General features: G+C 43.5%; 1 protein-coding gene across 1 annotated transcript in view; it reads left to right on the plus strand.

Annotated features, from left to right (window-relative positions):
- The window catches only part of LOC119164678 (P protein-like), a 38,507-nt gene that overhangs the window by 14,556 nt on the left and 10,378 nt on the right, over positions 1-13,573 (plus strand). The window contains exons 6-12 of the mRNA XM_037416896.2: positions 693-764; positions 2,556-2,678; positions 6,311-6,435; positions 7,860-7,998; positions 10,068-10,203; positions 11,807-12,026; positions 13,372-13,526. Of these exons, the coding sequence (XP_037272793.2) occupies positions 693-764; positions 2,556-2,678; positions 6,311-6,435; positions 7,860-7,998; positions 10,068-10,203; positions 11,807-12,026; positions 13,372-13,526 (970 nt within the window). The remainder of the gene's footprint in view (positions 1-692; positions 765-2,555; positions 2,679-6,310; positions 6,436-7,859; positions 7,999-10,067; positions 10,204-11,806; positions 12,027-13,371; positions 13,527-13,573) is intronic.

Raw genomic sequence — 13,573 nt, forward strand, 5'->3', positions numbered from 1 at the left:
CTTTAACCATATCTGCTATTATTCGGTTTTCTTCGTTAGGCTTCAAGCGGTTGTAAACCTAATGTGCAAAGAACCCCAGGTGGTCGAAATTTCCGCAGCCTTTTACTACAGCTTCTCTCATAATCATATAGTGGTTTTGGGACGTTAAACACCACAAATCAATCAACCTAATGTGCACACTTGGCATTTATAAGTGGAAGTTCTCGGCCATTTTCACAATGTTATGAAAATTACAAATAAAATTTCCTGGTGGCATTTCATTCCACGCGTTACAATTCCTGTGCAGATTTATTGTTCAGCTGATTCAATGTTTGCCTTTATATCGTCTATGCTGAGTAATTGGTCACATTTCGTGGGCAGATTTACTATCAGTGCATATCCTGGACAGATTTATTCTTCAGCAGGTTCAATTCTTGCCCTTAATTTTGTCTATTTTGTCGCCTTTTGAGAATAAATTGTTGATATGTACCATGTAACTTCGTGTCCTTAAGCGCTGGCAAATCAGCCTACCTCATGACCTTTAGCAATATATCACTTTTTTTTCATTGAAGTTTGTGGGTCAGGTCCCCTGCATTTAGCTTAGCTACGCGATATATCTGACTGGTGATGTTACATGCACAGCCTGAAGATATTTCTGAGACGCATCATTACCACACTGTGCAATGTGTCCAAATTATTTTACTTCCCGTCAGCTGGTCCACAGGACTCTGGCTGCTCTCATCGGCGCTACAATGGCTGTCGGCTCACTTTGCCTGGTGGGTCAGGTAAGTGCGCTACGCGTTGCTCCTTAACTTACGTGCGGCAGTGACATGATAGCCACGTCACTTATTTCTGCATTTTTTTGCCTCTTAAATATCTCCCTCACGCGTGTCATAAAAAGGAAACAGGGCAGTGAAGAATGCAAAGCTGCCGCTTGAATGCTTGGCCTCAAATAAATTCTGACACGCCGTGGCCACTGAGCCTGGCTTCATGGATTTGTTGGTAGGCCAACTATTCACATAACACGGCAAAGAACGTGGCATAATCACTCGGATTCAGATGCTTTGGTTTTATTCATGGTAGCCTGCTCGTGAACAAATATATACTGTGGTACAGTAAAGCAGGGAAATTTTTTGTATTACTTCAAAATGACAATTTAATGATACCTTCTATCAACTACTGTTTCATTAGCATATATTACTTTCATAGCATTCATTATGCTATGTATTTTTATTCCCTTTTTTACATCCTGGCTGAATCAGAAGGGCTTTCAAATTCGGACACACTGGAAACAAAACAGAAAATTATGTAAGGTAAAATGGATGTATTTGGAAGCTATGAGATGAGGCGAAAATATCGAGAAGGCACACAATGTACCATACGAAAAAATACAGCGTGATAGTATGCAACACTCCGCTCACCAATTTTGCTTCTGCACGACGAACAAAGCGTCAGTGGTTCAGGGGTAGAGTACTCACCTGCCACGACGAATGAAAGTGGTCTCTTGTATTACACGGCACTTTGACGTTCACAGAGTGATAATAAACACTACAACCGACAACGGTTTATCGTTTCTATTTCTAGTTTACTGGATAGCATAAAACAGACCAAAACACAAATAATTTATTCTAGTCGTCGTCATGATATATAGAAAACCATCCCTATAGTCTAAAAATGTTTATGTGAATATATAAAAAACGCAGTAGGCAAACGGCATTCTCAGTTGTGAAAGAACAATATAAGGATTGCAACTACAAGAAAGAAGCCTTTATACAAGTCGACGGCTTCATGACAACGCAAACAAAATAGACTTTAGAATCGAGCTTTTCTGTCGACTTTCAGTCACGTTATGCAACTTTTTCACTCAAAGTACATTATATGGCGCAATGCTTGGGAAACGTAAGCGATATTCAGAGCTTCACTCAATTATGATTCGCTTCATAAAGGTGCATAAATTTTTCGTCGAATGCGGGAAATTGATCGTTGCTGAGTGCCTCTTCTTGGCGTTCCTTTTGATGTCACGTTTTTTTCTCGCGCTTCGTGTACTCTGTTTTGCTAGTTACATCACAAGCACATAGGTTTTTTTTTCTCTATTTTGGTTTGTGTATAGACGCCGTAATGTTTTCACGCTACGTCACTGTGTGCGTACGAAAAAAATGCTTTTCTGCTACGTATTTAATTCATCTCAGACGTTCTTACGAGGAGTGCTAGCGAACGTATCATACAACGTGTAGTTTCACGTTTTGCGAGAAACCAATCAGGGAGGTGGTGTTGCGGTGACGGTGCTGAGCGGCTGATCTGAAGGTTGTGGATTCAATCCCCACCCAGTCAGTTCTAATTTGGCGGAGATGTAATGCCAGAAATCACTGTAGTGGGCGTTCTCGGTGCACGTGAAGAGCACCAGATGGTCAAAATTTTCAGAACACACCGCTACAGCGTGCCTCCTAATCACATCATGGCTTATTTACCTCGTAATCACACCCGAGCTATATTTACCTTTTGCGGCAACGCACAATTAGCATGTCTACGTTGTACATGTATGGAAAAGGGACTAAACTGATCCTTATTTCGTGCAGCGACCAAGCTTGACACAAGTGGTATCGTGGCTGGATGTTGAGACCCTGTGTCTGCTCTTCGGCATGATGATCCTGGTCGGCGTTCTCTGCGAAACAGGCTTCTTCGATTACGCCGCTGTGCTGGTGAGCCGCTTCTGTTGGCTCGTTTGAACATTTGGCGAGACTGACTTGCAACGTCTGAACCATAATTTCTGGCGTAATTCAAGAATGACTTTCATTATCGTTTGCTCCTCCTGCATTTATTGCATTATGAGGAATTAATGTCAAATGCTCTCAATCCAAGCTAAATTTTGCGAGATTTATTCTCGTTTGCCAGCAGCAATCGCGCTGTAGAAGCGTAAACAGGTGATATTTTTGGTGCGACAGTTTTAGCATCAATAGTGAATAATTGCTGGTAATGTAATCTTCACACTAACAAACTAGGCATTGTATTCAAAAGTGCTACGTATAAATTTGCGCACCGCCATACGCTCCTGTGCAGATATGGATAGGACGTCATACCCTGATCATCATGAAAATCGCGTGTTTCGGAAATCCAGCAATAAGGGACGTGCACAAAGCACCATCTTTCAGCTACATCAATAAGAACGCTTTATTTTACTGTGTAAGAAACAATGCCCATTTTTTGACGCTATACTAGAAAGTATACTTGTCAATTCGAGCAACGATATATAGTGCGGCCTGCGTGCTGAACGGCAAGGGAAGAGGCATCTGATCAGGTAATATGGTCTTTAGCCTGGGTGCCCGGTTCTGTTAGAATTCAGCACACATAAACTACAAATTAAGAAGAGTGAGAGAAATGTGGTTTTGCGGTCTTTTGCGAGCCATGTCACGCTGGCCTATCTCAGTGCTTGCAGTGAATCCGCGTTAACCGGTCGCGTCACATTCAGTGGCTTCTTTGACGTGCCCTTTAGGCATGCCCTATAGGTACGCCCAAAACAGCAGTCGATGCATTCCGAAACAAGTTATTCCCCGGGACACTATCAATCTATTCGTACTTAGCTTAGCTCTCATCGATTCGTTTACACGTTATGCGTGGCGAGAATTTTTCGAAACAATTGTGGTAGGTGGAAATTTCGGCGATACTGGGCCCACTACGGTGGTCCAGTGGTTAAAATGTGCGACTGCTGATCCGACGGTAACAGGATCGATCCCAGCCACGGCGGCCGCATTGCCGATGGAGGCGAGATTGTTTAAGGTCTGCGTACAAGGATTTAGGCGAAAGTTAAGTAACCCCAGTGATCGAAATTACCGGCATCTTCTGCCAAGCTGTTTTTCATCTCACCTTCGCAATGGTCAACTCTACCAAATAGTAATAGTGGTAATCTAATAATTTATTATTGTTGCTCACGAGAAACGCATCCTATCAATTATAACAAGTTCGAAATGGTATACCCGAGCAACGAGAGCTGAGAACATCAAAACAAAGCTTTTATGAACAAACGCTTCGTCGCTCTGTTCTTGTAAGCCTTGTCTCCACTAACAATTACTTCCAGGACTGTTACTATTATTATTACCCGACCTATTGGTTAGCTCTACAGAGCCATTAGCGCAGACAGCAGTGATGAAGTCAAACGGTTTCACGCTCGTGGATATATAAGGCACTGAGCATTATTTCTCAGAACTGGAAAGTTTTCTTCGTCGGCTCCTTGACCTCACATTTGTGAGCATTGTCGGGCCAATGGAAAGTGTATTTAGCCCAAGCGAAGCAACGCACTGTGTGAGTGCCCATCCAGTGTGTTTTTTGGCTAGCGATACCTCTTTTCGTAGTCTCTTTTCGTTTCTTACAAATGCACGACAATTTGCCCAAGGAAGTGCAGTGTTAAGCACAAGAAGTACACTGTTAACATTGATCGCTGTTCTGCAATTACATTGGCGCACCGTCGAATGTGCGTCCCGTTGATGTTTATAATCTTTCTTGGGATACTTCAACGCGAAAAATTTCGTTCTCTCTCTCTCTCTCTGTGTGTGTGTGTCTGTGTGTGTGTGTGTGTTAGTCTGTGTGTGTCGGTGTGTCGGTCAACCAATACGACACCTACTAAACCAAAATTGAACCACTTCCTTAGCGCCAACCATTCATACTTATGCATATACTTACGCATATACTTATACTTACGCATACTTAGCGCGTTCATACATATGCATATTGCCAATTAAAAAGCAAATTATATGCTTCTGAGGTGCAATATCAACACGTCCATATTTTGTGGTATGTTGCTTTGCACTAAAAAAGCATATATATATATATATATATATATATATATATATATATATGCTTCGCTGACAATGCAATGCTAAGCATGAAAAAGCAGGTGCTTTCTACGCTTTCTGACGATATGGTGCTGTCTCCCAGCCATTGATTTGCATTCAACTTATGGCCTCCAAGATATATCGGAGGCTATATCGGAGGTGGTGTACACAGATATCCTTTTGTTTACCAACATTACTGCCACATGGCACTCATATCTCACGCAGTGACTTCAGAATCCTATTCATCGAGTTTCTCGCTCAGAACATCGAAATGAACCTTTCATTCAATCTTTTGACGGCAGCATATCATATTTCGACGAAGTTTGCACTTGAACATGCAGATACGAGGCCAGTTTTTTTTTTCCCCAGAGACGTCTGGGGAAAAAAACGCACGTCCTAAGTGGCAAAAGACCACGGTGTTCATTTCTAACTTTTAAGCAAAACTACTCAGAGTTGGATTTCAGTTAATAGTGGCTCGTAAATTCAGGCTCAAAAAATTACAGCAGATTCACGGAGTGAATGATGATGAGTGAGGCGAAGCTTGGGAGGGTTTTATCGGTAAACCGTGAATCGTCTGTCTGTCTCTGTCTGTCTCTGTCTGTCTCTGTCTGTCTCTGTCTGTCTCTGTCTGTCTCTGTCTGTCTGTCTCTGTCTGTCTGTCTCTGTCTGTCTGTCTCTGTCTGTCTGTCTCTGTCTGTCTGTCTCTGTCTGTCTGTCTCTGTCTGTCTGTCTCTGTCTGTCTGTCTCTGTCTCTGTCTCTGTCTGTCTGTCTGTCTGTCTGTCTGTCTGTCTGTCTGTCTGTCTGTCTGTCTGTCTGTCTGTCTGTCTGTCTGTCTGTCTGTCTGTCTGTCTCTGTCCGTCCGTCCGTTCATCCATCCATCTGTACCATCTGAGTAAGTCATTTAATTGGTGGTCACGTACCAAGAGACATGCATGCACAGGCCCACTTCTTAAGAAGCTAAGCCCCTAAAAAATGGCACACGCGGCGGCTCACGTTCTGCTTCCAATGATGCCAAATCCCACAATATGCATGATATGCTGCGTTTGCAAAACGGATGCTCTTTCAAATATAAACATATCAGCTGTTCGTGCTATCCTATGTCATTCTTTATCGAAGTCTCATATCATTTCAGGTTGCCACATTTCAATGTTTCCTTGCATTGTTACACTTCATTGTTTTACGCATGACCACGGTTGACGGTACCTATGAAGTGTTACGCACGCAATTGTTGAAGGACCAAATTCTAGCACGGACGATGAAAAGTTAAGATTGTGCACTCCTCAATATGTCAAGAGAAAAAAAAGGAGAAATCAGATACGTCCACGCCAAGTTTCTCTTGCCCCCAATATCCTGAGAGGATATTTCCTCTCTCCACTTCCATTACATGCAGAGTAGCATGTCAGTGATTGGGGTACGCTGGTCGAAGTTTGCCTTTAAATAGTGGGTGATCTATTTATTGCTAGCTCACTGAACATGGTGAAGCTTATTAAGGTTATCTCCACAGGCTTACCGACTGGCTCATGGTAACATCTGGCCCATGGTGACAATGCTTTGCACTTTCACCGCTGTCATTTCTGCCTTCCTGGACAACGTCACCACCATCCTGTTGATGACACCCGTCACCATCAAGTGAGAAACCCAGCTGCTGCATGGCGGCATTAGTTTATCGTAAAGCAACCGCAAAATATTTTCTGTAGCTACTACTGCACACAAATAACTGCTTTAAATAAGCAGTCTTGCATAAACACTTCATATGAATTATTACTAGTGGCTCAAGTTTTCATTTCGGTTTTTTGTTTATTACAAGAGTGGCCACTTTCCACTTCATAAAAATGTGGATTTATACAGTCTATATGCCGAAACAAGAGAAAAAAAATTTCACCAACCACTTTCTAGTACGAAGCATAAAAATTTTTTTTTTGGAGCTTCAGTCTAGAAATAGCCAACAATCCTCTCTAGAATATTGTGTCAGTGATGGGGTTTTGCGTCTTGGCATTTAAATGAACCTTGCATGCCAAAGTGGCTTCAGATGCCCCTTTGTATTTATTGTTAGCATAAAGCAAACAATGTCTTAGATACTGTTGTAAAATAAAAGAAAAAGATCGTCGAGAGAAAAGTTTTGAAATTGGCAGTTTTCTATCTGGGTAGCTTACCGCTGGGTTGAACTAAGCAATCTAGAGTTACTGTCAAACCTTTGCGGAAGGTGATAATCGACTCGGAATACAAGGTACTACATTACGCTCGTGGTCACTTTCATCCCAGGTACAGCTTTCTTGACGTTCATAGTTGTTTCTTAAGTGAAAACTGTCACGAAAGCTAGAGAGAGAAAAGCAAACAGGAATTGAAGAGTGCCTAAGTATATTTGGCTTTGACGCTCGTTTCCTCCGCTGCTAATTGGTTAATTGTGTTTATATTCGCTCCTCCTAGGGGCTCCTAATTGGCGTACAGTTACCTCCGAATAAAGATAAATAAACGAATGAACTTGCATACTTCAATTTAATGCGAACCGTGAGGGTCGCCTTCAGATAGTTTTAATTCCAGAGGCCGGTGTACTTTTATTAGGTGCACGTTAACGAACGTCCCTGTTGTGGACATTTGCGGAGATTTTCTATACGCTGTGCCTCACAGTAACACTGAATTGGCGCTTAAAATGGTGGCAAATATTCATGCATATAACGGCAGATGTGAACTTCTGAAACGGGAAAACTTGGATACGCTCCCATAAATCACGTCTCGTTAAACTACATGGCAGCCGGGGCTTTATATATAAAGAGTTTCCCTCAAGTACTTCTGCAGATTGTTTGCATCCCAAGCATTCAACGTAGAGAAGTCACCGAGTGCTGGCGGGATGATTGTTCAATACTTACGCCATGTTCTCTCAACTTTCCCGCTCCCTACAGTCCGCAGCATTCTCGTAGTACGTGTTGCATAAAATGCCATGAAAATATTACGCGGCTGCGTTTATAAGACAGCTATTCTCGTTGTTTCATAATGAATTGGTAGCTAAGCCGACACTAACGTGCGTGGCATCGTTCACAATACCTATACGACAGGTTGTGCGAAGTGATGGACCTTGATCCCAAGCTTGTGCTCATCATCCTCGTGGTGTTCTCCAACATCGGCGGCGCGGCCACTCCAGTGGGTGACCCTCCCAATGTGATCATCATATCGAACCCCAGCGTTCGCTCACTGGTCAGTACAGGCTTTAGACCGTTGCTTCTCTTTTTTTTTTGTCATTGTAACACATTGATGGAAACGCATCCTACTCTGCGCACTACCCAAGTGGCACGACTTTACCCGATGCTAATTTTATGGGATGATGCATTGAAATAGTGTTCAGTGTTCTTAACAAAACCGATAGTATAGCTTTTGTATGCTGCACTGGAAAATGTTTCCTTAGCGCCTCGTAGGCCCACCTGTCTCAGTTGTCATTACACCAACAAAGCAAAATTACTGAGCGTAGTAGCTAAGCAACTATGCGTACTACATAACGCAAGCGAAGTGATTCCTCTACAAAAATTTCTCCACTTTTATTTCACTTTGAAGAGCTAATCTTGCTCAGAGGTTAAGCTTGGTGCTCAAAATGCCAGGAGCGCAGGGGATACAAAAAAGGCCTGCATTTTTTTATTCATGTCACAAAACATGATGAAAGTAGGCTAGGGAGCAAATTTACTTCACGAAGGCAGGCATAATCTGTTGCTCTCACGTACATGTCAGTCTTTGCTATTCATTCATATGGTGCAAACAGTCGTACTATATCATAGGACATTTTAGGTCACAATAAATACACCGGTGTCACATGGGCATTTATAATCGCGATCAGTGCCGATCCGAATTAGGTGCGACTGCACGGTCACTTTTATTCACGATCAGGCCCGATCAGGATCAAGACTATTGCAAGTCGCGCATCGAAATCTGGCTGAAAGATCGCGATTTCGTGTCGTCTGCACCTCCCAGCCAAGCTTTTTCAAAGCAAAAGAAACGGAAAATCGGGGATAGTTCTGTAAAAACCAATTTAAAAAGGTAGGTATGTATCATTAAAAAATTTAAACTGTTTCGATTGGAAAAATATCTGTTGTAGTGGATATTTTGAAATTCGTATTCACCGCATGTAGTTACGGGAGAAGCAAAGCATGAGCACACTAGTTCAACTCTCGTGCTATCGGAGCATTTTGAGCACCTCGAAGCAAAGTGACCATGTTGCCAGCTATTCGACTGCGTCGCAGCGTATACGCGCGCTTTGTAGTACAATGATGAGACCTTTACAGTAATTGACCACTTTAGGAGCAACTGGGAGAATTGAGGCGTCAGAAGTGAAACTCTGACGTGTACAACGAGATCGCCATTTTGCTGTGCCTGAACGGCTTCGAGCAAGTGCCAAAACAAATAAACGTGAAGATTAGGAATGTCGCACAGCAAATGATGGATGATGGATGGATGATGGATGATGGCTACCAAATGATGGATTTATGAAATTACTTTTGTAGTGCCACGCAAAGTTGTTGTCGTTCGAACGGTTCTTGCACGATTAACATAATGCTGGTAAATTGCTCTATTAAAATATCATACGCTGACTTTTGTCAATGACGCGTTTTACGGCATGCAAGTGACACCTGGTGCATTTCATCTGACCCAAGTTCGAACAGCATTTGCTTAGGCCGTAGAACCCCAGGTGGTCGAAATTTTCCGAGCCATTGACTACGGCGTCTATCATTATCATATGGTGGTTTTGGCACGTTAAACCTTACATATTTATCAAATATTTGCTTGGGCCGTGTAGCAGCGGCCATAAAGTTCGTCGCGATCAAGAAAACCGATCGAGTTCACCCTGTTCGCCATTAAAAGTGCCTGCGTGACACCAGTATTTCGTACAACCGCGGGGATAGCTTCCGGTGAGCGATAGCATGTGTGAGCAGTATCCTATGATATTTGATCATGGCGCAAATAATGGACAACTGTGGATGTACATATACCAAATGTATCCTTGCGCATGGGTTTAGATAATCACGATGCGTAGTGCCGATTATAACAAGTGTACTTTGAAACTTGGCACACAGACCTCTTTGTAGATCGTAAAGGCACATGGTTGTCACGCCATCTCGACAAAATGACAAAAATTGGGCCACAATCAAAACACAACGCTACGTGTGGCTTTATCGCATCCTAGTTTTTGTGTCCTTTTGCGGAGTACTTGCTGCAACGAAGTGCCTGAATGATCTACCCACAATACTATTTTGTGACTTTCTTGGCAAATTTCGCAGGGGGTCTCGTTCACTACTTTTACGGCGCACATGGCTCCGGGCGTCCTGCTGTGCGCACTGGGAGCGTATATCTACCTGCGCGTCTTTTACCGGGATGTCAAGAAGCTGCGCTCGGCACAGTCCTCTGACTACCTAGGTATGCATCTTTCCGTCAAGAGTTTTAAATATCCGGTCTTATAGTCTATTTCTTGTAGTAGTTTCCACATTTAAGTGAAACTTCAGGTGCAGTATTTCTCATGAGGTGTATGGAAAGTAGCTATCGTAACTAACAAGAAAACTTGGTTCTACTTAAAGAAAAAAAAACGGGCTTTGCTATGGGAAGCTTAAGCTAGCAGCTAAGCCAGTCTCAGTAAAAACTCTTGAGCAGAGGCTTGTCGAATGCACGTCTTAACCACAAACTGACCATACAATTTTCAGGTCACCAGCAATTAAACAGGTGATAATAAATCACTTTAGTTACATGTGTCAGCTGAAACAGCAAAAGTTATGTACTTCTTGAAAAAGCTCATGGCGAGACTTGAGTTTTCATTTCATTATTTCGAGCGGGATGGGCATGTGTCACAGAAAGTTGATAAATATCGCTGCAGAAATGTGACACTCCTCTCACCACTCTTTGCTCACTACTCTCACCGCTTCCTACTACGCCGACAATCGTTTCCGCCACTCCTCTCCCTTTATTCACTCACATCATTCACCAATTCTATTTCTCTTCATTTGAGTCCACTGCACTCAACATCAACGTAGCTCAACCCGCTCAAATAATTGGCGAAGTGAAAGCTCCTTTGTAACCCAACAGCTTCGCTGTTTCATTGGTGTTCCACAAGGGGAGGTGTCTGAATGCATCTCTCTCCAATTCACTATTTCCCAACCCCAGTGCAAGGTAGCGTACCGCACACTGCTGTCTTATTAACCTCCCTGACTTACCCCGCCAAGGTGGTCTAGTCTTCAGGCACTCTGCTTCTGACCCACTGGTCACGGGATCGAATCCTGGCCACGGCGGCCGCACTTTCGATGGACGTGAAAATGCTTGTGAGCAGATTTGGGTGCAGGTTAAAGAAACACAAGTGGTCGAAATTGCCGGAGACCCTGCACTATGGCGTCTCTCATAATCATTCCATGGTTTTGGAACGTTGAACTTCAACAGCATTATTTCTCTGCGTTCCCGTTTTCTTTCTCAAAAAGGAGTCTTCATCATTATCATCATCATCAGCCTGACTACGTCCACTGCAGGACGGAGGCCTCTCCTATGTCCTGTGCTTGCAACTCAGTCCTGTGCTTGCTGCTGCCAATTTATGCCCGCAAACTTCTTACTCTCATTTACCCACTTAACATTCTGTCTCCCTCTAACCCGCTTGCTTTATCTAGGCAAGCGGGTTCCAGCGATGGCACGCGTGCCGTCACTGGAATTTGAAGAGTGACATTTTGTAGTACACTCGTGCTTGCGTGCCTTCGCTGCACAATGAGCGAGAAAAGCAGTCTGTGAACGAGTTTTTGGCAGTAAAACAAGTCTCACATGTAAGCCAACTTGCAGTTGATGCAAACTGTCCATTGGGCATGGAAACCTCACGTAGAAATTTCGGCATCTCATGTTTGACAAAAATGAGCATGCGTTGTGCGTGGAGGTCGAACGGTCTAAAAGAAAACCGATTGACCAAACTACAGGATCTTTCGGCTTTCATTAATCCACGAGCATGTTTGCTGATCATTTTTGCATTTGTATTTTTTGCTTCGTCCCGCAGAGATGGCTCACGAGATCCAGGTGTGGCAGAAGGCAGTCTTCTCGCTGGCCGAGTACTCGCGGGACGAGACCCACGTGCGCCACGTGCTGCGCAAGAAGGTTCGCAAGCTCGTGCGCCAGCAGAGCAAGCGCAGCCACTACGCCCGATCCGCAACCCTGCCACCTCCTCGCAGTGGCGCCCCTGACGGGACGCCTGTGGAGGGCAAGACTGCCTCATACATGTGAGTGAATCTGTTCGACACTAGGCAGGACTTTTCTGTGAACCAAACGCAAACATGGGGCAGCGTTGTTGGCGGGAACGGACGAGAAATAGGGCAAAGGAGGAAAGACAAACGAGGAAAGCAGTTTTTGGCTGAGGATCATCATCTTAGGCTAGGAGTGGTCTGACAAAAACTCATGAGCAACTGTGTGAACCTCTATGTATTTATCTCCACCTGTTTCTCCTCTCCGTAGATCATGGTAAAGAGACAGAGCGCGAAAACACGGATAAAAGAGAGGTCACTACAAAGAGAAGACACTAAATAACGTCAAATAAGAGAGGGAATATAAGACAGGGAGGTTAACTAGATTACGTCCTGTTTGCTACTCCACACATGAGGAAAGGGGAATAAGAGCCAAAGGAAGAGGGGAGATGCGCACTGCACACCACATACAGTACCAGGTTTCACAAGCAGCTGATTTACTGCAAATGCTTATATATGTAGAAAATAAAAAAGGCACATGACATTTCTTTCGTTAAACACAAGTTTATACTGATTTCCGTACATGTGCAATGTACGACATTACGTATAGCTGCAGTAATTCCTACGTAGGGCAATATGGGGACTGCATTATCCAGTCATTCATGCAAGATTTGAGATCGCTATCAGGACTCGCCGTATAATCTATTTTTACATTGTCGTGAGTGTAACTGCATTCAAAAATTAGAGGAATATGCGAGTTAACTTGAACACACGATAGCAAAAACACTTTTATTTTTTAGGGTCTGGCATAACGACAAATGGTATCGCATGCGTGAGCCACCCCACAATTAACCTGCATGTAAAATAAAATCACGACTGAATAATTCCCACGTACGCCTCCATGCGTGCCGCATTGATTGGTTCACCTATTGCGTGGCCAGATAAGTTCCCATGCCTGTTTTCCGCTTTTGTGCGCTTATTCAGTTGTTCGCCGTTCATGCTGTCCTGATTTGTCGCTAGCGTACGTGCTTGGTTCACCTCATCATTTAACCGTGAATATCTAGCAACTAACTTGACTCTCTTTCTCATAGTAGCTCTTTATTTTCTTTTTTTTGTATTTCCCCTTTTTTGTAGTAGTAAACCAGGTGTAAATGTAACCTCCCAGCCTTTTTCTTGCTGCGTCGTTTTCTGCCTGAAATAAGCGTGTAGAGCTAAAACTACATAAAAATGAACCTTTAGAGCTATACAATATTATAAGGATGGGGAAATATGAACCATACCAATTTATCTTGTAAAGATGCAGTAATAAGCGCCTATTAGATGCCTGCGTAATGGATGCCTGCATAATAATGGTCCGCGCATACTAATTGGCTGCGTAATGCAGGCTGGCCGAAGCGGGTTTCCGGGAGAACCTGCGCACCTTGAGCGAGAAGTACAGGATTCGTGAACCGGCGCTTCTCGTGAAGTCAACCATTGTTCTGGCCTCCGTCATCGTGCTCTTCTTTCTCCAGAGCATACCCTCAATTCACCTGACGCTTGGTAAGTATGTCTTCATGAACCCTTTAGTCCACACATTTCTTCACAGA

Source organism: Rhipicephalus microplus, chromosome 9, assembly GCF_043290135.1.
Source record: "Rhipicephalus microplus isolate Deutch F79 chromosome 9, USDA_Rmic, whole genome shotgun sequence".
NCBI lineage: Eukaryota > Metazoa > Arthropoda > Arachnida > Ixodida > Ixodidae > Rhipicephalus > Rhipicephalus microplus.